The sequence below is a fragment of the Sorex fumeus genome, unplaced genomic scaffold, assembly GCF_029834395.1.
Source record: "Sorex fumeus unplaced genomic scaffold, SorFum_2.1 ptg000042l, whole genome shotgun sequence".
Taxonomy (NCBI): domain Eukaryota; kingdom Metazoa; phylum Chordata; class Mammalia; order Eulipotyphla; family Soricidae; genus Sorex; species Sorex fumeus.
In genome coordinates this window covers 4,137,486-4,164,250 of record NW_026606099.1, presented here as the reverse complement: position 1 = coordinate 4,164,250, position 26,765 = coordinate 4,137,486, and the positions used below count along the sequence as shown (strand labels likewise).

The 26,765-nt window shown below is 53.9% G+C and overlaps 1 protein-coding gene across 1 annotated transcript; it reads right to left on the bottom strand.

The window, feature by feature from the left end:
• Positions 1 to 1,018: 1,018 nt before the first annotated feature.
• On the bottom strand, positions 1,019 to 26,247 carry DDX11 (DEAD/H-box helicase 11). Its single transcript, XM_056119985.1, is given in 26 exon segments — positions 1,019 to 1,087; positions 1,089 to 1,300; positions 1,436 to 1,514; positions 1,680 to 1,764; positions 2,015 to 2,115; positions 2,190 to 2,258; positions 2,537 to 2,686; positions 3,333 to 3,436; positions 3,931 to 4,003; positions 8,252 to 8,364; positions 8,905 to 9,033; positions 9,113 to 9,224; positions 9,410 to 9,448; positions 9,867 to 9,934; positions 10,057 to 10,101; positions 11,290 to 11,369; positions 11,658 to 11,704; positions 12,468 to 12,620; positions 14,923 to 15,131; positions 15,454 to 15,541; positions 15,767 to 15,874; positions 16,100 to 16,145; positions 18,989 to 19,155; positions 19,337 to 19,423; positions 19,979 to 20,221; positions 26,104 to 26,247. Coding segments are annotated over 26 exon segments (2,820 nt in total).
• Positions 26,248 to 26,765: the final 518 nt, after the last annotated feature.

Sequence of the window (26,765 nt, the reverse complement as noted above, 5' to 3'; positions counted from 1 at the left end):
GGGGCTGGGGGAACTGATTCCCCAGACCAGCCACCCTCACCCCTCCATCTTTTCTCTCCCAGGTATTTCCAGGAAGAGGCCAGCGAGGGGCCAGGAGCTTTGGGTCAAACGCCAGACCCCATTCCACCTCTGCCACCCCCAGAGCAACCCGGAAGAGAAAAGGCTGGCGAGGGTGACTGGGAATCCCAGGGGCTCAGACCCTCCTGGGGCCCCCCAAATCCAGATTCAGGCTACTGCCTTTACACCTCACAAAGAAACCCCAGCAGAAACAGTTCCAGCCTCCCGGCCTCTGCTGTCCTGGGAGGGGCGTGCAGCCCTGCCTGTGTACTGCCCGAAGATACAACACTGATCAATACTGCAAGGACTGAGAAACCCTGGGGGCAAGGCGAGGAGGGGAGAGGGGTCAGCAGGGACAGCTGCTGCTGATGGGGAGGAGGGGTGGGGAAGAGTTTTCACACAGAAAAACTGTCTAGGTGACAGACACGGGGTTTGTAAAAATGGTCCCATAGCATGCTTAACGGCCCTTGGCGTAACCACTGGTGCCCAGGGGGGTGTCTGGAGGCTACTTGGGTGTCTGGGGGAGGCGGGAGTCAGCAGGAGAGGAACCCAGGGAGAGCTGCCGATGGGCCCTGGGTGGCTGCCAGAGGGAGACGAGGCCTCGCCACAGCTCCCAGGGCTTGAGCAGCTTGAGGGGAAAAGTCCCCATACAGGACACAGTGGCTGGACGTGGGGAACGTCCCTGGTTTCCAGGAGAGGGTGCAAAGTCTCGAGAAACTGGTTTTAGTGAGAAGGGGAGAGGCAGGTCGGGTGAGGAGGTGAGTGCAGATAAGGCGCTGGGCACTGCCACGAGGGCAGGGGACCCCATTCCCTGGGAAAATGCTGGGGACACTGTAGTCTTGCGAGCTTTTTCGTCTCAGCTGGGGTCCCGGCTGCCCCCAATTCCAGAAGCGGACCAGGCTGGAGACCGGAGACTTTCCTGGGGCTTCACCTCGTAGAAGAGCCCCAAGACAAACAGCAGTCAGGCGGTGGTGCGCCGCGGGGCGGGGGGACCGGCCTTGTCACGGTGGAACTGGGGAGACAAGAGGACTGTGAGGCCCCAGCGCTTGGGAGCGGAGGCTCGCGCGGGAGGCAGAGGCCGCACTGACCTTCCGCAGGCTGGCCAGGGCACGGCCAAAGCTGGCCATGACCTCCACGCGCTCCCGGATCCAGGCGGGCAGCTTGGCCAGCACCGCCGGGCGGCTGTAGCGCTGGTCCAGGAGCACGATGCTGGCGAAATCCTTCTGGTGCCGGATGGCTCTGCCTACGCGGGGTCGAGCAGACGGGGCGGAGTGAAACGGGCCTCGCACCCCGTTTTTAGTGCTACCAGAGGCGGTGGGGAAGCACTCCCACCCATCCCCCGACATGACTCCCGCGCCCGCTCCCCAGCCGGGCTTACCTATAGACTGGTTGACAGCCTTCATGCAGAGACTCTCCACCAAAGCCTTCCCAGGAGGGGGCTTCCCGGGGGCTCTGGGCTGAAAGGCAAAGGAGACAGGCCTCAGCTGCCGCTTCCCTCCCGCCTCTGTTCTGACAACGGGACACTGCTGGGCTCTACGGGCACCATGCTGGGACCGTGGGAGAAAGGCAGACTGTCACGGGGACCTTCCCCGCCCACACTCAGGAACCTCTCGAGTGCTCACAAGCGCCTGATCCAGGTAAGCCATCTTCTCTTGCAACTCAGGAGACTTGATGTTGGGGTAGGGCATGCCCACCATGACCACACACCTAGAGGAAGCACATGGGCACCAGCAGCAGGTGGGCAGCTGGGCCTTCCTGCAGCCCCTTCTCCCCGCTCCCTCTCCCCAGAGAAGGTCTGTCCCCTGAGACCACTGTGGGCAACAGTCCTGACCGACCGGGCATGGTCTGTGCAGTTCCCAGCCCATCTCAGGCCCCAACACAGAGTCGTCCATGCCCTTGCCCCCACGGTGGCGAGCCCGGGCAGCAGCGGGCATTCAGGTGGCTGCCTGCCACTTACCGGCCCAGGTCATCAGAGAAGTTGATGCCTTCGCTCATCTTGCCCCCGACCACGGCGAGCAGCAGTGCCCCGGTCACCTGGCCGCCTTCCTGTCTGCAGCTCTGCGAGAGACTGCCTGCTGTGAGGTTTGTGGGGACAGGGTGGACCCCGCCGGCTCTGAGGCCCACCAGCTCACCTGGATGCACTGGGAGTACTCTGCCAGCACACGCTCCACCTGGCTCGCACTCTTGGGCTCCTGAAATACCTGAAGACAAACCCAGTGTGGGCACTCGGGTGGGCTCCAGGCAGCCTGAGCCCTCCCCCCCCCCCCCCCCCCCCGGTCCTCAAGCCAGGGGCTCTGGGGAAACCCTGAGCAGTGGACAGGGATTAGAAATTGATGGTGGTGAGGGGTGCAGGGCAGGGTGCAGCCAGGGGGCTGGGAGAAGCCCCCACACACGAGGCCCAACACGCTGATCTGTTTTGCACCGGGAGCTGCCGGGTGCTGTGTGCACAGGTGTGTGATGTGGTTCCGTGGCCGCTTACCTTCTTCCTGGCAGCCAGGCGATCCAACAGCCCGTTCTCCTGCCAGTGGGCGTGGACCTGGCGCTGGTACTCATAGGAGGGGAAGAAACAGACCAGCCCTCCGGGGACCACGGTGCACAGATTGCAGAGAATGCGGCCTGTCTCGAGCATCTGAGGGAAACGAGGGGCGCCATGAGACTCCCTCACCTGCCCACAGGTGATGGACTCAGGGAGGCAGATGGAGGCCGGGCGGTGACTACGGGGCGAAACTACCACTGAAATGCGCTGCAGAGTTCACCCAGTGATGCAGATGCTCCACCGGCTGGAAGCGTCTGTGACAGACGCCAGAGCCTACAGCCCCCTGGTATGCCACCCACTTTTCTGATGCAGTGTCCAGGTGGACTGAAAGCAGCTGTAACCAACTGGGCACTGAAAACCCAGGCAAGACCAACACTGTTCAGAGCTGGGCTGCCATGACCCAATGGCAGGAGACTGAATCTGTGTGTGTGTATGTGTGTGTGTGTGGGGGGGGGGGGGATAGGCAGAATTTAAGGGGACAGGGATTAAAGTGCTTTATTTGCATGCATTTAACCAGGGATCAACCCTGGTTAGATCCCTGGCACTGCATATGGTCCCCTGAGTACCATACAGAGTGATCCCTGAGTGCAGAGCCAGGAATAGCTCCTGAGCACTGCTGGAGCCCCCCAAAAAGGAATGTGAGGAGGTGGAAACACAGTTTGTCCTGAGAAACATGCACAGACCATTCCCCTGACCCCCCAACCCCTCCCTGCAGGAAGGCAAGCCAGATGCTCCTAACCATCTGAGGCAGCTCTCTCCTCTGGTATGTGAACTCTAGCTGCTGGCTGGTGGGTCCAGTGCAGAGGATGAGGGGCAGGATGTTGTCCGGAGGGATCACGTGACCTGGTTTGAGACCCAGTAGGAGGCTGAAACTGGAGGAGCAGGCTGTTCCCAAAGGCAGAGCCAAAAAAGAACACTCCCAACCCTCGTCTCCAAAATAGAGAGAACAGGGGCCAGAACGATAGCACAGCAGATAGGGTGTTTGCCTTGCACACGGACAACCTGGGTTCGATCCCTGGCATCCCATATGGTCCCTCGAGCACCGCCAGGAGTCATTCCTGAGTGCAGAGCCAGGAGTAACCCCTGAGCACTGCTGAGTATGACCCAAAAGCAAAAACAAAACAAAATAGAGAGAACACCCCTTCCAGACCAGGACTACCAGAGTAATTCTCACCCACCCCTACCATTTCCACCCCGTCCCTGCTGTAACGCTTGGACAGGAGAGCAGAGTGCTCAGCCCACAAAGGCTCAGTCTCACACACCGGGCCAGGGGCCTGTGGGGGGGCATGAGGTTCAACTGTACCAAGGGGCCATGACGGGCACCCCTGGAGGCTCACCACAGGAGAACTCCACCACGCGCTCTGGTCCCACCCCTGCACACGCCAGCAGCTGCTCCCGGAAGTCAGACACCTGGAAACCAAAAGGTCGAGCATCACCGGGCCTTGTCTCCCGCAGATGCCTGGCAAGGGCAACCTTCTCCCACAGGGCCAGGAACCTGAGGTCCGAGCTGGTGGGGGAGGGGGGCCGTGGCAAGGGGGAACCAGGGAACAGCTGAGCGGGACAGAGGTCTGGGCTGGGAGGCAGCAAGTGCATGAGGAAAGAGAGGTTCGAGGAAAGGCTGAGGGTTTTAAACAACAAGTTTTGTTTTTGTTTTGTTGTGGGACCAAACCCAGAGTCTGGGATGACTCCGGGCTCTGCACTCAGTAATTACACCTGGCAGTGCTTGGGGGACCATACGGGATGCTAGGGATTGAACCTGGGTTGGCTGTATGCAGGGCAAGCACTGTACTACTGCTATACCTGCTGTACTATTGCTCTGGCCCCAGGATAACAAGGTTTCAAATAAAAAACTGAGTGCTAGGACCAGAGACTCTGTGGTGGATAAGGAACTTGCCTTGCATGCAGGCGGCCTGGGTTCAATCCCTGGCCTGGACAAGGAGTGATCCTTGAGCACTGCTGGGTGTGTCTCAAAAAACAAACAACAAGAAGAACCCCCCCCCAAACCCTCCAACACACCCAATTAAGATTTACCTTTTTTTTTTTAATTGTTTAAATTTTTGCTTTTTGGGTCACACCCACAATGCACAGGGGTTATTCCTGGCTCTGCACTCAGAAATTACTCCTGGCAGTGCTCAGGGGACCATATGGGATGCTGGGAACCAAACTCAGGTTGGCCACGTGCAAGGCAAACGTCCTACCCGCTGTGCTATCGCTCCAGCCCCAAGATTTACCTTTATTTTTAACTTTTGACTACCCCCCGCCCCCCCCCCATCTCCTTTACTCTTTAATTTAACCCCGTGTCACATTCCAATGCTGAGGACTGCTCTGTTGGAGGTGTCTGGGGCAAGAAGGTATGTGGCCACCAGCTGGGGGAGCAGCCCCTCTGGCAGGGTGTGACCCCCACCCCATCGGAAACCCTCCAGGCAACTTTTGTATAAGTGAAAAAGGAAGAAGAGGGAAGTTCAGACATTTGCTTCTTTTTTGTCAACAAATATAAAGAAATATCCGGAGGGCAGATTAGTGAGAGAAAGATCAGCTCCCATTGGGCGCAGGAGGAAGAGGGGCCTGAGTCAAACCTTTCTGACTCTATCTCAGGTCACTTTTAAAAAATTTATAAGTCTATAACTGTACCTCATGGTGTTTCACTAATTAAAAAAAAATGAAAAAAAAATATTAGTGAAAAAGCAAGAAAACTCTAACATGCAAATAAACGGAAACAAAGAAGTCTCTCAGCCATCTTGGAGATTTACAATCCTGGCCCAGGAGAAGCCTGACGTGAGTGAGTCTACACCTTTGTGCCACACTCCTGACTGGGATAAACTCTCAGAGCAAACACTGGAAGCTTCCATCACTAATTCTTTTTTTTAATTAAATGTTTGGACTTCACCAGGCTGCGTTCAGAGCTTAGTCCTGGCTCTGTGCCCAGGAATTACTCCTGTGACAGAGGGACCTTATGGGGTGTCAGGGATCAAATCTGGTTCGACTATGTTCAAGGCAAATGCCTCAAGCACTGTACTACCTCTTCGGCCCCTCCATCAGGAGATTTATCATCAGAAATGATGTGACGTATTTTGTGACTGAGCAATTCATGCAATAAAATGAGACAAACTCCCCAAAGTTTGCGAGGTCATATAAACGAACCAACTCTTGGTGCAATGTGCACTCCTGAATTCTGAAGACATGATCTAGGTCTGCTACAAGTGGTCTAGAAATGGCATCACCTGGCACCAGGTGTGAGTCCTAAATATCAGCCTTGCCCCCCACACCGCAAAACAAAAACAAAAACACACAGTATACGAGGGCCTCTTGGACAAATGACTTATTTCGTATCTGGAGCTGACACTGTCTCAGGTGAGCCAGGGGTATATCGCTATGCATCCCAGATCAGTGTAGCATGTTAAAAAAACAGAGAAACATGAGGGGTCCCATCAGGTAAACATGTCTTGATATGAACCTGAAAAATAAGCCAGGGCCAGGAAGATAGCCCAGTGGTCAGTGCTGCACCTCCTGTCAAGGGCAAGGTGGCATTCAGGGCACACCATGCCTGAGCCCCATCCCCTGTGCCACTGGTCCAGCCCCAGGAGCCCCAGCAGTGCCACGTGGCAGGGCCTGAGCACCCAACTGTTTGGTGTAGTTGGCTGACCATGATTCATATATATATATATATGTATATATATATCGCATATAGTATGTAATGTTATATACAATTGTATATATATAAAATTTTAATGGGTTAATAAAATTTACAAGTCCACACACAACAATGGGAAATGGAAAGGCAAGAAAAGCTGCAGGAGCACTCTTTACAATAGCCAGAATCTGGAAGAAACCTGAGTGCCTGAGAACAGATGACTGGTTAAAGAAACTTTGGTACATCTACACAAAGGAGTACTATGTAGCTGTTAGAAAACATGAAGTCGTGAAATTTACATACAAGTGGTACTACATGGAAAGTATCATGCTAAGCGAAATGAGTCAGAAAGAGAGGGATAGACATAGAAAGATTGCATTCATCTGGGGAACATAAAGTAACAAAATAGGAGACCAACACCCAAGAATGGCCGAGATTAGTACCAGGAATTCTGCTCCATGGCTTGGAGGCCAACCACACATGCTAGGGGGAAAGGGAGCTCAGATAGAGAAGGGAGCACCAAATAAAGGGTGTTGGGAGGATCCTCCCAGGATGGGAGATGCATGCTGAAAGTAGACTATGGACTGAACATGATTGCCACTCAGTGCCTCTTTTGCAGACCACAACACCCAAAAGGAGAGAGAGAACAAAAGGGAATGCCCTGCCACAGAGGCGGGGTGGGATGGGGGAGATGGGGAGTGGGAGGGATACTGGGACCTGTGGTGGTGGAAAATGGGCACTGGTGGAAGGATGGGTATTTGATCATTTTATAACTAAAATCTAAGCACAAAAATTTGTAAGTCTACAACTGGACCTCATGGTGTTTCACTAATAAAAAATTAAAAAAAAAAAAAGAAAGCTGCAGGTTGAGCCGGAGCAATACTACAGCGGGCAGGGCATTTGCCTTGCATGCAGCCGACCCGGGTTTAATCCCTGGCATCCCATATGGTCCCCGAAGCACTGCCAGGAGTGGCAACACCCACCCTGTGCAGCACTCTCTCCAGCCCAACATACTAATATTTAAAACAGACAAAAACCCCTGGAAGTCTCCTAAATATTCAAAAAAGAGAGGCTCTAGAATACAACATAAGCAGGTAACAACACAGCCAAGAAACAGGTATCTGGTAACAAGGAAAACTGCTTATGGCTTCTTGTGGCCGAGTGAAAAAAAAGTGAGTTATAAGACACAAAGAGACACTCTCTGCTTTGCTACTCAAGTACGTAAAATTTTTTACAAAAATCGTATTTATAAAAATCATTGCTGAAAGACAAGAGCATATGAAAAAAGAAATCTTTTTCTGGTAGAAGTGTAACCTATTTTTTAATGCTTTTTGTTTGTCTCTGCTTTCTACGATATTTTCCTAAATCTGTACATACTAAAATTGAAAGAAGGCCGAAAAGGGGGCCAGGGAGACAGTCCAGCAGGTAGAGCATTGCATTGCATGTGGCCGACCTGGGTTCAACCCCCGATATCCCATATGGGTCCCGAATCTACCCGGAATGATTCCTGAGCGCACAGCCAGGAGGAACCAAGTGTGACTCCCCGCTCCTCAAAAACAAGAGTGCTGAAGAGAAAGCACATGTGGCCAACCTCAACTAGATCCCCAGCACCACGACTGGCTGGAACACCATGGGGTGGCCTGGGTAACCCCAGACGCCACAGGGCCTGAGCTTCCTGGGGTTTCTGCAAGAATCACTGGGAGTGGCCCTAAGTCCCCTGAGCACTGAGTGGGAGGTCCCTGCAAAAAGGAAAACGAATGGATAAAAGAAAGTTCTCTCTAGGGGAGTACAGGGGGATGGGCGCCGAGACCCCCACCTGGAGCCTGACCTCCGGAAGGGCTTCTCAGCAGCGTGTTCCAGGGACAGTGAGTGGCTGCCGGGTGGCTGGGCTCACTGCAGCACAGAGGACGAGGTGCCCCCTGGCGGCCTGTGCAGTCTGCTCACGCCCACCCACAGGGTGGCCAAGAGCCCTCAGCCCATCCCATGTCAACCACCAGAAACTCCAGAGGCTGCATCTGGGGCCTTACCGGTTGCATGGTGCCCCCTGCGATGACCACGGCCCGGCATTCCTTCACCACCTGGGCAAAGTGTATGGCTGGGTTCAGGAGCAAGAATTTGAGGGTGCTCTGACCAAGGCTGCCTGAGAGAGACAGAAAGGGGGTGCTACGTGGGGAGTAAACTGACCCTTCTCCTTGAAGCTTTCTTTTTTGGGGGGTCACTCCTGGCTCTGCACTCAGGAATTACCCCTGGCGGTGCTCAGGGGACCCTATGGGATGCTGGGAATCGAACCCAGGTCGGCCACGTGCAAGGCCAATGCCCTCCCCGCCATGTGATTGCTCCAGCCCCTGACCCTTCTCTTGATGTGAAGCTGGGGCTGCCCAGTGGCACCTGAGCGGGAGGACAGTCACCTAAATGAGAATCCCTCTCCTCTCGGAATGACACTCTGAGGCAGTGTGCTCTCACTCCTCTAGACCCATGAAGGAGCTGGGTCCGAGAGAGACATGAGTCCAAGGAACGGCTCCTAGGTGCTGGAGTCAGCGCTCAAGCCCTACCCTCCCTCCGGTTCCCTCGCCCAAGACCACCCAACACCCCAGCACCCTGCAGCCCGCCCCCCTCCGCCCCCTCCATCTCGCCCAGTAACACACCAGCCAGCCCAGGCTCTCTCCCGCTCCCTGGGTACCTTGGCGACTGAGGATGATCCTGCCGTCCTGGTTGGCGCTGGTGAGAGCGTCCAGGAAGCCTTCGATGTGCATCAGGGGGGAAGCAGGCCGGGGCGGTGCCGCCTCCTCCTCCGGGCAGGTGGTGGGCGCTGCAGACAGAAGGTAGGCAGAGCACAGCAGCCAGGGTCGGGGCCGCCCCGCCCCGCCTCACCCCGCCTCCCAACGCACCTGCAGTCGTCCCCTGCTGCAGGCTCTGCAGGAAATGCTGAAAGCCTGCAAGCCTGGGTGGCTCCCTGGAAGGGGTGAGGACCGCGCCGAACCTCTCTGTGAAGCCGAAGAGCTGAGACAGGGAAGACAGCAAGGTGGGGGGGAGGGGACAGCCGTGAGTGGGAGAGAGGCTGGGCCAGGCCGTCGGGCACTCCCTCCCCCACACAGCGCAAAGTGTCCCACAGGAGACAGGGAGGGGGACAGAGGGCAGACAGGAAGGCCCGGCTCGCCCCTCCTGGCCCTGCGTGGAGTCAGCACCTTTCTGCTGATCTTGCTCTTCTCACAGTAGCGCCGCACCTGCAAAAGCAAAGCCCGCTGTGGGCACGTGTCGGCGTTCTCACCGGCCTTCTAGAACCCCAGGACGCCACTCACCACTCAGCCCAAGGTGGCCACAGGGTCAACTGCCTTTCTGAGGCCCCGCCTCTGCCCCCATCCCTCGCAGACCCAGTGACCCACGTGGTGTCTGCATGGCTCCGAGCCTTGCAGCTGACAGGCATGTCCACTTTCCTTAAGGGACAACATCTGCTGGGCCTTGAGACGGTTAAAGGGAAAAACCTGGGTGCAAAGGCAGGACGGAGGTGCAGCCGCGCGTGCACGAGACCCAAGTGCAAGTCCCACAGGGTCCCTGAGTACTGCCAGGTGTGACACAAAGACCCCAGCGCCAAAAAGAGGGAAAAAGGAAAAAAAAAATAACAAGGTGAAACTGAAACCCTACCTTAAAGAGGTTGATGTTGTCTACCTGGCTCTGAAAGAGGAAGTCGTTGATGGTCTTCAACTCAGTGCCTGCGGGAGCACAAGAGGGCCTGGGCTGTTGGTTCAGAACATGGGGCTCCCAGTTTCTGGGGCAACTCAGGCAGGATGTGTCCCCCCGCCCCCCAGCCTCGGGCCAAGGGCCAGTGTCCTACCTGGCTGTGCAAGGCTCTGCGTGTTGGGATTCTGGTTAACATTCCCTAAAACCAAGAATTCATACAGGTTAGGGGCTGGAGAGACGGTACAGCGGGCAGGGGCTTCCTTGCATGCAGCTGACCTGGGTTCGATCCCCAGCATCCCAGACAGTCCCCCAAGCCCCACCAGATTGATTCCTGAGTGTAGACCCAGGAGTAACCCTGAGAACTGCTGGGAGTGGCCCCCCAAACAGGATGACAACAAAAATTTATGCAGGTCAGGAGGGTGGAAGTCTGGCCCGTCTCCTACCACACTACATGGTGCCTGTCAGGTGAGAGCAATCTTGAGGCAATGGGGTTCCCAGCTCACCTCACAGAACCTAGGGGGCAGGAGTCCTGGGAGCCCAGTCTGACCCCCTCCTCCCAGGGGCAAGGACGGGGGGGATTCTCACCCCACTTTACGCAGATCTGGTGGCCAGTGGCAAAGTCACCGGAAATGGAAGCCAAAGCACTAACACAAGAGACAAATGCCCCAGAACCGCCGGGCATCTGGGACCTGGGTCCAGAACTCTGGACTCTGCACAGGCCAGGCCGTCTCTCACCCAGCCTCAGGGTGCCTGGCCCCGGCACTTCCCTCACAGGCACTCTAAGGCCGGACTTCAGTCAGAGAACACTTCCCACTTACATCTACAGTGGTACCAAATGGTGCCTGGCCAGTGAAGGCGTGCACCTGACTCTCGACTCTCACGCCAGGCATCAGTGGGAATCACCACTACCACCACTCCCTGCGTGTTGGGATTCTGGTTAACATTCCCTAAAACTTCCTGTGTGGGGCAGGAGTCTTGCAAAGGACCAAGGATGCAGAAAGAGGAAAGGAACTTGATTCTAAAGATCTCTAACGCTTCAACTACGCCATGAGAAAGAACCAAGAGGCTAGAGTGACAGTACAGAGGGTAGGGCGCTTGCCTCGCATGCGGTTGACCTGGGTTCGATCCCTGGCACCACATATGCTCCCCCGAGTCCCACCAGGAATGATCCCTGAGTGTAGAGCTAGGAATAACCCGAGTGTGGCCAGATGTGGCCCAACACTGCCGCCCCCCCGCCCCACACACACAAAAAGAAGAAACTTTTTAAAATGAATGGCCCAAACAAATCTTGAGACCACAGAGACTCCTGGGGTCCTGACGGGGCTCCAGGGAACACAGTCCAGTGAGACCCGCAGAACCAAGGTGTGGACAGGCACGGGCTCCTCACCACCCAGGACAGCCACAAACTTCTCCAACAAGAACAGGATCTGCTTGATGTACATCAGGTTCTTGGCCTTCAAACGCTTCCTGAGGGGAAAACACAATGCACAGCGGTGGTGACGCTCCCAGCCCGCTCCCAGACCTTCTGTCTGCTACCCTTCAGCCTGGGTCACAAGCTACATGCTCACCCGAGCGTCTTGGGCAGCCGTGTGCCCTGAGAATCCAGCCAATAAGGGGTGAGAGCTGGGAGGTGACCAGCATGTGGGCGCACGTTTGGCCAGGCCGAGATCAGAGACAGAACCCCAGTGCTTCCTCCCAGAGGCAAATCCAGCTGCTGAGGGAGGAGGGTTCTCCCCGCCCCGGGCAGAGTCTCACCGGTATCGGTCCAGATACTGCAGCAACTGCGAATGGGCCTGGCAGAGCTGCGGAGAGAGCAGATGAAGGTGTGAAGGCAGAGTCAGCTCAGGGGTGCCCATGACATCCAGATCACGCCAATGAAACACCAGGAAGCCAGAGGTGAGCTCAGGGCTTAGAACAGGGTTAGAGCAGGTGTTTCCATGCCCCTTGGGGGGAGTGACAGTCCGGGGCAGTGTCCACGGGAGGGCAGGCTAAAAGCAACAGATGGACTCTCAGGTGTCAATCTTCTGGCTAGTTCATGCCGGGCGCGATCTCCCAGAGTGGCTGTCACCTCGGGGGCCCCGGTCACTCGGGCACTGATCACCGGACGTAGTGAGGAAGCAGGAGCTGAGAGACAGGCAAGGGTCAGCAGCACCAGCCATCAAATGCTGCAGAGCTGCCCTGACCCTCTGCGCCCCGGCGTGAAGGACTCACACCCCACGAACAAGCAGCGGGAAGGTTGAGAAGCCGCATCCTAGTCTAGCACCTCTCAGAAATGCTGACCATTCCCCAGTGAAAGTCCTTCAAAGCACCAACAGTAGCAACATCCAAAGGATGCCAGCCCCCGAGCCCACATCCCAGGCGCCCGGGGCTGAGAGACTATGGACAGGCCAGTGAGAGCATTGCAGGAGCACAAGCGGCTTCCTGGGCTGGGTCCCCCACCGGGCCGACGGTCTGCCAGGAAGTGTCAGCATGAGCCGTCTCCAGAGGGATCCAGTGCCAGGCCCCAGAGAAACCACCGGGTCCCTGTGTGCCATCCTGCCGCCCACCCAGCCTTTGCTGACCCACCTGGCAACCGCTGACCTCGACGCTGTAGATGCTGCTGATGGTGTCGATGAGGTTGTGAGCCTCGTCGATGATCACCACCTGGCCCTGCAGCCGGATGCCTGCAGCCTGACGGGTGTGTGCGTGCAGCAGCATCTGGTAGGGCAGCACCACCAGCTGCAGGCAGAGGGCAGCACTGAGGGACGAGCCCCCTCCTCGGGCAGCCCGGCCCGGCCCACCCAGAATGACCACCCGGAGTCCCTGGAGAGACACTGTGGAGGGAGACAGCTGCAGCACAGGTTGGGCTGGAGACAGGACAAGGCCTTTGCCTTGCTCACGGCTGACCCAGCTTTGATCCCCGGCACTTTGATATGGCCCCTGAGCACCACCAGGAGTGATTCCCGAGCACCGAGCCAGGAGTAAGCCCTGAGCCCTCGTGGGTGTGACCAACACCAAAAGCCAAAATCAAACAACGTAAGCAAAAACAAAAACAGGACTAAAAGACGGCTCAAGTTTTGCATGCAGCTGACCCCAGTTCAATCTCCAGCAATGGACCCAGGAACACATCCGGCCCCCCTAGCCAGGAGGGATCACCAAGCACAGAGCTAGGATGAAGCCCTGACGACTACTACGCTGTGACTCAAAAACAAAATGAAGATCCTGCAAATTTGAGGAGCTCAAATTTGCTCTGGACCTGCACACAAGTGTCCAAGCCCAGCCTTGTGCTGTGGCAGCGGCCAGGAAGGGGCCCAGACAACCGAGGCTGCGAGGGAAGGTTTCTGATTTCTCGGGACGCACTGCCTCGCGAGCTCCACTCCAGATGGGCTTCTAACCGCCACAGGGAATCGCTATCAGGCGCCTGCGCCTTTGACAACTGACCCAGAGCTTGTCTTCTGGCCAGGCTCTCCCCACGGCAGTAAGGAAGCTGCATGAGGGGGCTGAAGAGACAGCACAGCAGGGAGGGCGTTGGCCTTGCAGTCAACCTGGGTCCGCTCCCCAGCCTCTCACCTGGTCCCCCAACCCTTCCAGGAGTGATTCCTGAGTGCAGAACCAGGAGTTATCCCCCAAGCACCACCAGGTATGGCCCAAAAAGGGGGAAAAAAAAAAAGCGGGTGAGGAGGGTGCTGCATGAGAATAGCTAGATCAGTTTTTTTTTTAATTAAAATTTTTTTTATTGGGGCTGGAGAGATAGCACAGCGGGTAGGGCGTTTGCCTTGCACGCGGCCAACCCAGGTTCGATTCCCGGCATCCCATATGGTCCCCTGTGCACCGCCAGGAGTAACTCCTGAGTGCAGAGCCAGGAGTAATCCCTGTGCATTGCCGGGTGTGACCCAAAAAGCAAAAAAATAAAACAATTTTTTTATTATTGAATCACTGTGAGATACAGTTACAAGCTTTCATGTTTGAGTTTCAATCATACAATGTTCAAACACCCATCCCTCCACCAGTGCACATTCCCCACCACCAATCTCCCCAGTATCCCCCCCTTTCCCTCCCTCCCCCTGCCTCCATGGCAGGCAATTTCCCCCATACTCTCTCTCTACTTTTGGGAATTATGGTTTGCAATATAGATACTGAGAGGTCATCACGTTTTGTCCTTTATCTACTTTGGCACACATCTCCCATCCCGAACGAATCCTCCAACCAACATTTTCTTAGTGATCCCTTCTCTACTCCAGCTGCCTTCTCCCCCAGCTCATGAGGCAGGCTTCCAACTATGGAGCAATCTTCCTGGCCCTTGTGCCTACTGTCCTTGGGTGTCCATCTCCACATTATGTCATTTTACACTCCACAAGTGAGTGCAGTCCTGCTATGTCTGTCTCTCTCTTTCTGACACATTTCACTGAGCATGATACTCTCCATGTCTGCCAGATCAGTTCTGACCCCCTAACCACACCACTGTGACTGATCCCAGCAGCAGTTTTCTTTCAAGACCAGCTTCAAGTCCAGACACAAGTGGCAGTTTCTGAAAAGCTTCTGGAAACTACCATGTTCCTGAGCCCCACCATCCACTGCCCCAAGCTTCTGCTCTGGCCACAGTCATGGAGCTGCACTAAAAAGACACTCCTGGGGCTGGAGCAACAGCAAAGCGGGTAGGGCATTTGCATTGCACGCAGCCAACCCGGGTTCAAATCCCAGCATCCCATATGGTCCCCTGAGCACCGCCAGGAGTAATTCCTAAGAAGCCAGGAGTAACCCCTGAACATCGCCGGGTGTGACCCAAAAAGCAAAATAAAATAAAATAAAAAAGACACTCCTTCCTGCCTCTTAACTACTGTTTCCCGATAACGCCAACTTCCTGCGGCCCACAGCACCAAGAGCCAGGGTCACTCTGACCCTCTGTACTAGGGGAGAGGAGGACATGTCACCAGTGGACAGGACATCAACCAGTCTGGCCCTGCCTGTGACATCCTGCCCACCCCAAATCCCAACGAGGCGCTCCACCGGCCAGAGCTCCTGCCCAGCACCCTGGGCTCACCTGGGCTGCGGGAATGGCAAACCGGCTCCCGTAATAGGGACAGGCGTGGGCCTCCTTCCCCAGAGTCACCAGCTGCTCGATGTCCCTCACCGCCACCAGGACCTCGTCCCGGAGAAGCTGCAGCTGCTCGTGGCCGTAGAAGGGGCACGAGGCCCGCTGCTCCCGCCGTCGCCGCTTTGGCTTCTCCTCCTCCGCTTGGCTCAGCTTCTCTGAGGGGGCGCAGGGGACAGGCTGAGAAGAGAAACTGTCTGCGGGGACGGGAGTTGGTTCTGCAATGGCCAGACCCTGGGTCAGGGGCCAGGTCTGGCCTGGGGTCCTAAAGGGCCGCCAGCTCTCTCAGGGTCTCTAGAGCGAGTCCCTCAATGGCCCCCCCGGCCCCCTGCCCCAGTCAGGGCTTCTGACCTAGACAGAAAAGCGCTTTTTCCCAACGAGAGCAGAGGAATGACTGGGATGACCTCAGCGCTGTCCTTTCCTCCGGTCCCTCAACCCCTCTCCGTGCCCTCTCCTCCCGACGGCCCTGCAAGGTGGTACCTTGTGGGCGTCTCTGCATCTCCAGGCAGCGGTCATTGATGAGCAGCACAGAGCCCAAGGTTCTCACGTCTTCATTGACACAAAGGTTCTGGCCCGGCAGAAGCAGCAGAGGTGGTGCTGGCTGAATGATCTATGGGATTTTCACTGGGGCTCCCTGCCCAGCCTCCCTGTCCCCACAAGGTCCAAAAAGGCTGACTCTCCCAGTGCCTGGCCTTCCAGGCACCCCTCACTTTCCTGTTCCCAGAAGAGGAATAGGGGGACCAGGGAGGAAGAGTGGAGAGGCCCTGTGCTGAGACAATCTGCCTCAGTTTACCTGCCGGGAGCCAAGGGAGACCACACGGGTGTCCTTGCCAAAGGGGCTCTTCTGAACCTCCTGCACAAACTGGGCCAGCTGCGAGTGGGTCCGACTGCAGTAATAAATCTGCTTGGAGGAGAAGGCACGGGCTCAGAGAGAGGAGACATCGGCCATAACTGCAAGAAGACCGGCCAGAAAGTGGAAAAGGGAAAACGGAAACCCAATGCCCCTCACCCCCCCGCCCTGGTCTCGGTGCCCTCCCGTACTCCCACACAGCCGCCCAGAGCCCGCGGACCAGGGATGGGAGGCCCATTCTGCAACCACACCCACCCACGTGACCCCAACTCTCACCTTCGTGACATGCTCTTCCTCCAGGAGATCCTCTTCCTCCTCGACTCTGAGGATGGAAAGAGCACAGTCCCTCGGCTACTCAGCTCACCACCCCCACCTAATGCTGTGACTAGTTTGGGCATGAGGAGGTGGTTTCCTCCTCAGAGGCCAACCACAGAGGTTTGAGTGTGGAGCCCCCAACGGAGACAGAAGACTCATCCCAGCAAGCAGGTTCCACCAACGCTGCGACCACTCCCCCCTTTGCTAAGAAAGGGGGTTCCAAAGCTTCAGTGGGTGTGACCCAGCTGCTCACTGGAAAACCACCCCCTTCACCAGTCACCTCCTGCCACACCACGGCTCTCAGATCCCCCAGAGAATGGAGTTCCTCCTTATCCCAGAGTCTTGGACACTCGCCTGTCCTTGCTTGAAAGGCTCTCCCTCCTCCCTCACCTCCCTCCAACTGACCTTGAGGCCTCACCACGAAATTCCCAACTGAACGTGTCATCCATATCCTTACTAGAGGCCCACAGAACCCCTTCATAGGTAGGTCCTACACATAGGAGCATCCCATGCCTTTTCCTTGATTTCCTTAAAATAATAATTCATTATTTTATTATAATTTATTGTGTCTGTGTGTGCATGTGTGCATGTGCGTGCGTGCGTGCGTGTGTGTGTGTGTGTGTGTGTGTGTATGTGTTTAGGCCATACTTGGGGGTTGGTGGTGCTCAGGGCTTACTCCTGGCTCTGTGCTCAGAAATCACTCCTGATTCCTGAGGGCTCAGGGAACCATACATGGTGCTGAGGACAGAACCCAGGTCAACTGTTGTAAGGCAAGTGACCAACTTGCTGTACTTCTCCAGCCCCTGAACAATTATTTTGGCAGGAGTAGTATAAGGGTGGTCACAGATCTGCCAATACAATGAAAATCATAGATCTCTTCTATCATTTAAAGTATCTGTTTATTGGGGTATGGTGTCGCCAGCAGGCCAATCTGTACCTGTGACGCGAGTGCATCAGCAGCCTGATGGCGCCTTCAGACTTCCAGATACCCCAAAATTGCTGCTGTGCCTTTGGCCAGATCCCAACAACTTGGGGCCAAGATTACCAAGAAAGTAAACGGCCAAAAGTCAGGTATGTGGGAGACACACCCACAAACCACCTCCGGCTCAGCTATATAATTGGAGGCATGGCCTCTCTGGTTCCTGATCGAACTGCTTGACCACCATGATCCCAGAGATTCAGAAACAAATCTCAGAACCCAGTGGCTTTTGGCAGAAATGCGTCCAGCCCCTGCAGTAGATTACCCAGGCGGGGAAAGGGTGCTTTCCTTCCCTTGCTCCCCCATCCTCTAGAGGCCACTGAACAGTCAGGTTTGGGCCCGCAGTGATGAGACACATGGAGCCTCATGGGATGGGGGTGGAGCCGGCCCTTTCCTCCCTGCCCCAACGAGACCCCCAAGTCGCTGCCCACAAAAGGCCTCTCTGGCTTGTGATCAAGCTGCTTAACAGCCATGATCCCAGAGACTCAGGAACAACTCTTGGAACCCAGCGGCTTTTGGCAGAAATCCCTCCAGATTTAATTGTTAAAATTTCGAAATTCCAGCATCATATATTATTTATAACAAGCAATAGAAAACAAATTGTCTACTGTTGCCTTTTCGGCAGATCTGAGTGTTGTGGTAAAATCCCAAATAATAATGGTGGGTCTGGTGTCAAAATATTGAATGTAATCAAAGTAGAGAGAGTAATGTGGAAATCATCTGCACTGCAGGAAGCGAAGGACTTTGTTTAGGGGCTACTCACAGCTCTCCAAGCATGAGGCACAGTAGGTATGATCCTCCAAACTGGAAAAATACTATGGTACTGCCATAGAAAGAGACTAAGCAGGAAACAGGTTACTAAGTACGCCCAGGCCTATCGGGCATTTAACTGAAGGAGCCAGTGATACCGACAGGGAAGGCTGATTGATCCCTTCAGTAAATGGGCCAGGCAAACTATTCAGCCACGTGCAAAAGAACGAAACTGACGATTCTTGTACCATAGCCCCCCGCCCCCATAAACTCTCAAGGGATTAGAGGTTAATCTTGCTCACTCACATTCTGCATTTACACTGACGTGAACTCTCTGAGGAAAATGTCCCATCTCTCATTTGGCTCTACAGCCCTGGTGTGAGGACAGTGCTGCCTGGAGCAGACACGCCAAGGGGACTTAGGAAACGAAAGCACAAGGACAGAGGACCTTGACATCCGAGTTCAGTCCTCAGTAGCTTCTAGTCCAACCAGGAGGTTAAGAAGTCATCAGTTGTGGCTGTGGTGATGGAATGTTCTATGAATGAAACCCTGCTATTATCAATATTGTAAATCACGGTGCCTCAAATAAAAATGTTTAAAAACTTAAAAAGAAACTGATACATCCAGTTCAACAGATGCCTTACGGTGAGAGAAAAATGTAGGCGAAGGGGCTGCCTGATGGCTGGTGCCCTGAACCAACCACGGTGGACCCAGAGTATCCGTAGCTGAGAGCAGCACTTCTCACTGGGGGACATATCCAAGGGATTCACCACAGATGGCGGCACAAAACGAGGGGGAACCAGCAGGCCAGCGAGGGGTTATAGAAAAGAAACCACACCAGAAGGGGCCACAGGAAGAAAAGATGGGAGCCCAAAGGTGGAGGACGAAGGCCGGCCCCAACTCTTCCAACATCTTGCCTTGTACCCTTGACCTGACAAAGCACTTCCCTGGGCCTCAATTTCCACACGGGAAGGGACACACGGACGCTGTTGCGAGGGGTACCAGAGGAAACATAGGAACACAGCCTGGTCGAGGGGAGGGCTGGCCAGAGGAGGGCAGGGGGAGCAGAGAAGCTGCCTGACTCTGGCCTGAGTGCGGAGGCCGGCAGGAGCAGTGCTTACCCCCCGAGAGCTCTTCCTCTTGTTCCTCTCTCCTCATCACTCTCGTACTCAGCAAGGACCAGCTCCTCCTCCCCAGCAGCCAGCTGCTCCTGCTCGGCCCCTGCACCCGCGGCCAGCAGCTCCCTGCTGAGTTGGAGGAGACGCTCCGTTTCTTCCTCTTCTTGCCTCTGCGCAGGGCGGTGGTGGGAGAGAGAAAGGAGTCTTGGTCCCGGTGCCCGCTCCTGGGCCGTTCGTCCCATGGGGCGGTTACCAGAGCAGCTGCACACACACAGCAGCCTCGGCCTCCCGGGGTCTCCCCATACGGGCCCCTGCGTGGGCAGCCCCCGGCCGCCCCTCTGAGGCCCTCACCGCACGCCTGGCTGCATGCTGGAACTGAGCACTGTGACGGAGCAGCTGCAGGCGCTCTTCTCGCTTCTTCCTCCGGACCTGCTCCTCCTGTGGGGGAAGCCGTCAGAGGAAGGCCCTGCTGGAACCGCCCAACTGAGCCTCCCTGCTAACCCAGTGCCTGCCCATGTGGGAGCCATCGCACTCATCCCCAGAGACGGTCCCCAACAGGCCACCCAGCAAGTCTGCCTCCACTAGCCTCGTGCGCCCTGAAGGGCCTGGAGCAACAGCACCAAGCTGGCACCCACCACTCCTGCCTCGAATGCATCAGCACAGCTAATAAGCCAACAATAACAACTGAATGCGGTGGGAAGCCCGCTCTCGCAGTGAGAGTGCACTGCCGAGTCGTGCTGCACTGACCACCCACTGGATGCCCTCCCAGGCAGAGGAAAAGGAAATGGCCAACCAAATGGACCAATGCAGAATGTCTGCTGACATCGGCTTACAAGGCAGCAAGAGGCACAGCACCCAGCACTCAGAGAGCTGCCAGGAGAGTCCAGGGCTCCAGAGAGCAAAGCAACGCAAGAGCTGCCTCGGGTCAGCCCCAGGGCCCAGCCCGGTCCCCTTCCTACTCACCCCTCCACTGCGCGCTACCCAGGCCCTCACCTTGAGCCGGTCTACCAGATCCCTTTCCTCTTTCTTCTGCACAAACTGAGTGACCCAGTCGGGCTCTCCAGCTGGCCTTGGCAGGCTGGGGCTGTCTTGGCAGGAGACAGGTGGGGGCGGGTCCTTCCCGCCACGAAGGAGGTCGGTTCCCATCTGAAGGACACGGGACTCCTCCAGACTCTTCTTCTGCTCAAAGTCTCGGAGCCATGAGAGGGCCCCACAGATAAGACTTAAAGATTTTCCCTATGGGAGGAAACACTGTTAGAATTATAGAACAAAACAACCTTCCCACGTGTTCCAGTGAGGAAGCCAGTCAATGGAGCCTTAAGAAACCTGGGCATAAGGGATCCCATGCCGGGCTGTTTCACTTGGGGCGCTCCAGAGGGGGGCGGATGAGAGCCCTCCCTGCCCCAAGGGACCCAGACCCAGCAGCCAAAAAACTCCATTACCCAACCGCCGCCAAGCTCAAGGTTGCTCCCCACACGCTCGGGCCAAGCCTCACGCATGAGTGAACCTATTCCTGGACCCGTGTGGCTGCATTTTGTAGGACACATCATAAGACACTCCCTACCCATTCTCCAAGCGTACCACACATCTGATGGTGTTCAATAGTAGGCAACCAATCATAGAGGGAAATATATATATGTATATATATATATATACGAAAGTTCACATCACTCAACCTTTAACAACATGTTTGTGATATCCTAAAGAAGGTCTTAATGGCCCCTGCCAAAATAGAACAATCGTCACACTATTCCCTCTATGGATACTTTTTTGTAGCATTTTCAGTAGTTTTTCATAACAGACAATACAAAGTATATTATTTTGGTTGTGTTTTGGGACAGAGCTTGGGGCTTAGGATGGAAACATCCCAAAGATGGTGGTGGGAAAGTATAATGGTGGTGGGATTGGTGTCTGAATATTAAATGTAATCAAATATTGTGAACTCTTATAAAATAAATTAAAAAAAAAAAGAAAGAAAGACATCTGGGCATGGGGAGAGAGCGCAACACAGGAATCTGCATGAGGGAGACACCCAGGTCGGTCACCGACACACAGACTGCTCCTGGCACGGTCAGGGGTGACCCCCAGGCCCGATCTCTGATCTCTGAGTCCCTGTTAGCACTGACAGTTCAGCCAAAAACAAAAAAAAAAAAAAAAAGAGAAAACTCCAATTACCTACATACACTAAGACTACTCTGGGAAAAGAAGGAAACTAATAAGAGAACAGTCATGAGAAAACAGGAAAGAGAAATACAATATTCCCACACCTCCCCACAATGTCCACCCCAGCCTCCCCCTACAGCTGACATTTCCCTCTCTCCCCTCCTCCCTCTCCCTCTCTTTTTGGGGCATGAGGGTTTGCAGTACAGGTACTGGAAGGCGATCATGTCTATCCCTTTACCTTCTTTCAGCACTCAGTTCTTGTCCCAAGTGATCATTTCTAACTCACACTGTCACAGAGGTCCTTTCTCTGTCCTAAGTGCACTCTCCCCACCCCTACAATTTGTGGCAAGCTTTGACTGAAATCCATTCATGGATTTGTAACTGTGTATTTCACAGTGGTTCAATTAAAAAAAAGAAGAAACAACAGGACAAAGAGTGGCAAAGCCAGCCCAGCATCAGTGGGACAGTCTAGAAAGCATAAAAACACAGTCCTGATGCAAGCTGTCATGACTTAAGAGATAGGACCCTCATGGGGAAGGCCAAGCTGAAATGGCTGAGGATCTAGTCTGGGATTTACGGTAAAGTGTTGTTGACCCTCTCGACCTCTGTAAATGATCAATCCCACCTCTATGCAGTCCTATACCTCGAGTCCCCTCAGACGTTCTATATGTATGCTAACAGCTCTGCATTGAACAGGCCATTCTGACCATCAGTCTGTGGTCCCATCTCTGTTCCTGGGGAGGCCAGGAAAGGAAAGGACAGCACATCGAAGTTTAGGATCTTTTACTTTTTTTGTTTTTCTGTTTTGGGGCCACACTTGCCTGTGCTCTCAGTCACTGCTGGAGGACTGGGGAAACTAAATGGGATGCTGGAGAGAGAACCTGGGTTGGCTGTGCGCCGAGATAAGTGCCCTACCCACTGTTCTATCACTCCGGCCACCCAGTTTAGGGTGTTTTAGATGTGCACGACAACAGGGGCAAAAATAGGACAAGAAATTGTCATGATTTTTTCCCATACTTTAGGGCTGCCTGTTGATCGGCTGTGTGAAATATCCCGGCCTCAACTCTTAATGTACCTGTGAAATTCCGAAATGCTTCCTAACTGTCCTTAATGTCCCTGTCAATGGCTCAGGTGCTGGGAACCAGGCTGGGGCAGCGATGATGTACTGAATAAGTGGCTGGCCTGTGTGCTCACTCAAGGCTGCCCAGGGGACCCTAAAACTCGGAAGTTTCGTGTGTTTGTCTGTCTCGTTCTCTAAGGCCCACCCGTGTCGGACAGAGTGCTGGGGGCCAAAATGTCAGTGCAGCCTGACCTGCAATTTAGGAACTAATCTCTTCTTGGAAAAATGTTAAAATACATTGTGTAAGTTTCTGAACTATACCCGGGGTAAGTGCCATGAGCCCACTGTTAGGGATCACACTATGATTTATTGAAAATCTGCATGTTTTGTTAATTCCCCATTTTGCCCACTTCCTCATGTAATCAATTATAAAAAGCTAACTTGGGAGAAATAAATTTGGAGCTGGATCAGAGTCTTATTTTGCTCCCATTCTTCTGTCTCTCTTTTTTCCCACTCACACACCCTCTCCCTGTTATGCATGTTGACTAGTCCCACAGGTCAGGGCAACAGAGGTCAAAGTTGCCAAATCGATTTGCTTTATTATGCTAAATTCCACTGTGCCTGCAGAGACGTCTCTCAGAAATGCCCAGCAACAGTTTAATTTCAAGATGTTATGCAGGTTTCCTTCAACAGTTCTTTTTTTTTTTTTTTTTGCTTTTTGGGTCACACTCAGTGATGCACAGGGTTTACTCCTGGTTCTGCACTCAGGAATTACCCTTAGCAGTGCTTAGGGGACCATATGGGATGCTGGGAATCGATCTCAGGTCGGCCACGTGCAAGGCAAACGCCCTACCCGCTGTGCTATTGCTCCAGCCTCCCTCCTTCAACAGTTCTAAGAATTAAAAGTACCTGTTCAGGGGCCAGAGAGAGCGTAGAAGGGTGGAAGCACTTGCTGTGCATGGAGGCCTACGGTACTCAGTCCCCAGCACCAGTTGGTTCCCCAACACCATCAAAAACAACCCCGTACTCTGAGCCAAGAGTAGACCCTGAGCACCACCGGGTACATCCCCAAAACAAAAACAAAACACAATAGAAGATGACTTGGCAATAAGAAAAGATGAATTTCTGCGGGCTGGTGCGACAGCACAGCGGGTAGGGCATTTGCCTTGCATGCGACCGATCCGGGTTCAATTCCTCCGTCCCTCTCGGAGAGCCCGGCAAGCTACTGAGAATATCCCGCCCTCTTGGCAGAGCCTGGCAAGCTCCCCGTGGCCCATGGCGTATTCAATATGGCAAAAACAGTAACAACAAGTGTCACAGTGGAGACGTTACTGTGCCCGCTTGAGCAAATCGATGAACAACAGGAGGACAGTGCTATCGTGCTACAGTGCTGCTCCCTCTCTGCAACTGGAGGGCGTCATGCTCAGTGGAGTAAGGCGATGGGCGGACAAACACCAAGTGAGCGTTCTCATACATGGAGTATAAGGAAAGAGAGGGAAGGGAAGAGACAAAGGCCCAGAAGAGACCCTGCGAGTCGGCCTGGAGAGCCGAGTCTGCTTCGTGGGGGCAGGGGCGCTGAGAAGGGACGCAACCCTGCACTCCTGAAACATGAACATTAGCAGCACTGTAATGATTTAATTACAGTACCTATGTAAATCATTTAAATAAAATGAAAAATATAATGATGCATGGTGACAAATGGTAATCAGAGTTAATGTAATCCTTTTGCAGTATATGCAAATATATCATTACACTATGATGAAACTAATATTGTTAAGCTTCAATTTTAGCTCAATCAAAATAACAAAAGGACCAAAAATAGAGATAGGGGGTTTAGGGAATATTCAAAGGGCTGGACCAACCCAGAACACTGAGTAGCCCCCGAATACCACCAGGTCTGACTGAAACAAAACCAAAGAAGCCCACTCAAGAAATCAAATCAGATAAACCTATCTTTAAAATGAACTTCATTATTCTTGGATTATGTTTTTTTGGTTTGTTTGTTTTACTGGGGGGGGGGGTGCAAGGGGGTACTGACATCTGGCTGTGCTCGGGGCTTACTCTTGGCTCTACACTGAGGGATCACTATTGGCGATGCTCAGGGGACCATATGGTGTGCTGGGGATCGAACCCAGGTTGGCCACATGCTAGGCAAGTGCCCTCCTCTCTCTGGCCCCAGGATTATTATTTATTTTTATTTTTTATTTATTTTTTTGCTTTTTGGGTCACACCCGGCGATGCAAAGAGGTTACTCCTGGCTCTGCGCTCAGGATTTACCCCTGGCAGTGCTCAGGGGACCATATGGGATGCTGGGAATTGAACACGGGTTGGCCATGTGCAAGGCAAAAGCCCTACCCGCTGTGCTATTGCTCCAGCCCCTATTTTTTAAATGTTATTTAAAAACATTTAATAAATGTCTTTATTAAATGAGGAAGCCTTAGTTTTCCCCTTGCCAGGGAGAGACAAAGCCACAGTTTCTTCTCTCCAGATGTTCCATCTCTCCCCCATCGACCTGACACACGTTCCACCCCCAAGGCTCTATCTCAGCGTTCCCAGGCCTTCCCACGAACATCCAACTCTGCCCCGGAGTCTAGGCTGACGGGGAAACTGAGATAATTGCCAACGAAGCCTGGAAGATGTGTTTCCCTTCACCAGTGAAGAAGGAAGCCACCTTCCTCAACGCAGCTTTCCCTTGCCACCTGTCCCCCTGACACACACACTCAAAGGCCTGCCCGGCTGTCAGAGAGATTTTCAGGACCATAAAACTTATCCTGGAGCCTAGGCCGACAGGGAGACTAAGATACGGGGCAAAAATGCCCAGAAAGATTTAGAACAGGTCGACACCACTGTAATTTTTTCTGGCACCTTTTGCAAACACTTGCCAACCAATCAGGGATGCCAGGAGCCCTTAAAAGAGCCTTCACAAAACTCCTTCCTTTAACTTAGTCCTATACTAAGTTCCTCCCCACTTGGGGAGCTGCTTTTCCTTTTTACTTTCCAATAAACTTTTCTACTTTCCAACTGAGTCTGAGATCTCTTCTTCATTCAAAGTTAGGTACAAAAAAAATGGGACTGGGATCCCTGACTGGACCCCTCAATCACTCAGTCACCTAGTCTCTGGGAAAGACAAAGGAATGTCTGTGTTTTCAATATCAAAGCCATGTGTGTGCCCAGAGAAATCTGCTGTTTCTGTGCTATGGACCATGGTTTTCTGGTTCATGCAAATTCCCATTTCTCAGACTCTGGGGTAGAGGTGAGCAATAAAATAGAGGACTCACAGAGTTAAAAGTGATGGAACTACTGGGCCAAGCTTCTAAACCATGAAAAATACTTCTCTGCACAGGGACACAGACACAAACACACACAAGCACACAGACAGACAGACAGACAGACAGACACACACACACACACACAGCTGACTCTGAACCGTCCTTACCAGGGGCTCTAGGACCCTGAGGCCCACCTATTCACATTTACAGTGCTTGTAGGACTTTCAAAGATTGCAATCTTGCCCCCCCCCCCCCCCCCCACACACACACAGAGCTAACTCTGAACCGTCCTCACCAGGGGCTCTAGGACCCTGAGGCCCGCCTATTCACACTTACAGTGCTAGTAGGACTCTCAAAGATTCCAACACACACACACACACACATACACACATGCGCGCGCACACACACATACACACACACACAGCTGACTCTGAACCATCCTTACCAGGGGCTCTAGGACCCTGAGGGCCACCTACTCACACTTACAGTGCTAGTAGGACTCTCAAAGATTCCAACACACACACACACACACACACATGCACGCACGCACACACACACACACAGCTGACTCTGAACCGTCCTCACCAGGGGCTCTAGGACCCTGAGGCCCACCTCCTCACACTTACAGTGCCAGTAGGACTCTCAAAGATTCCAATCTTGCCCGCCTCCAGCACGTGGTACAGCTCTGTCATGAAGTCTCTCTGGATGGAATAGGGAGTGAAGGGGAATGGGAAATGGATGCCACCAGCGTCCTTGTCTTCACTGGCCATGGCCCTGAGGGAAAAAAACAAATGAACTGTCCTCAAGTGAGCCCGGAACTTCTGACCTGAACTATTTCCCAAGTGCAAGTTCAAAACCAGTGATGCTTTGTGGGGCTGGAGCAATAGGATAATGTGTAAAGCATCTGCCTTGCTCACGGCCAACCCGGGTTTGATCCCCTGCAAGCAAATCCCTCTAAAAGAGCAGCCATTCTCCGCAGGCCAGGCCAATCCAGTAGTTAGGAGGCCTTACCTTTTAGTTTGAACATCCCATATCGCAGAAAATTTAGTTCTAGATCTAAATCCCAGGAGAATAATCTGGTCAATCTCTTCTCATATAACACTGAATGGCTACAAGGCCGGGGCGATACACAGTGGGTCAGGCACTTGCTCTGCATGTGGCCAACCTGGACTGATCACATATGTGATCCGAGTGCAGAGCCAGGAGTAAGCCCTGAGCACTGTTGTGTCATGCCCCCAAATAAAAATCACAGAAGACTGAATGACTACAGACAGTGGGGGAGGCCCTC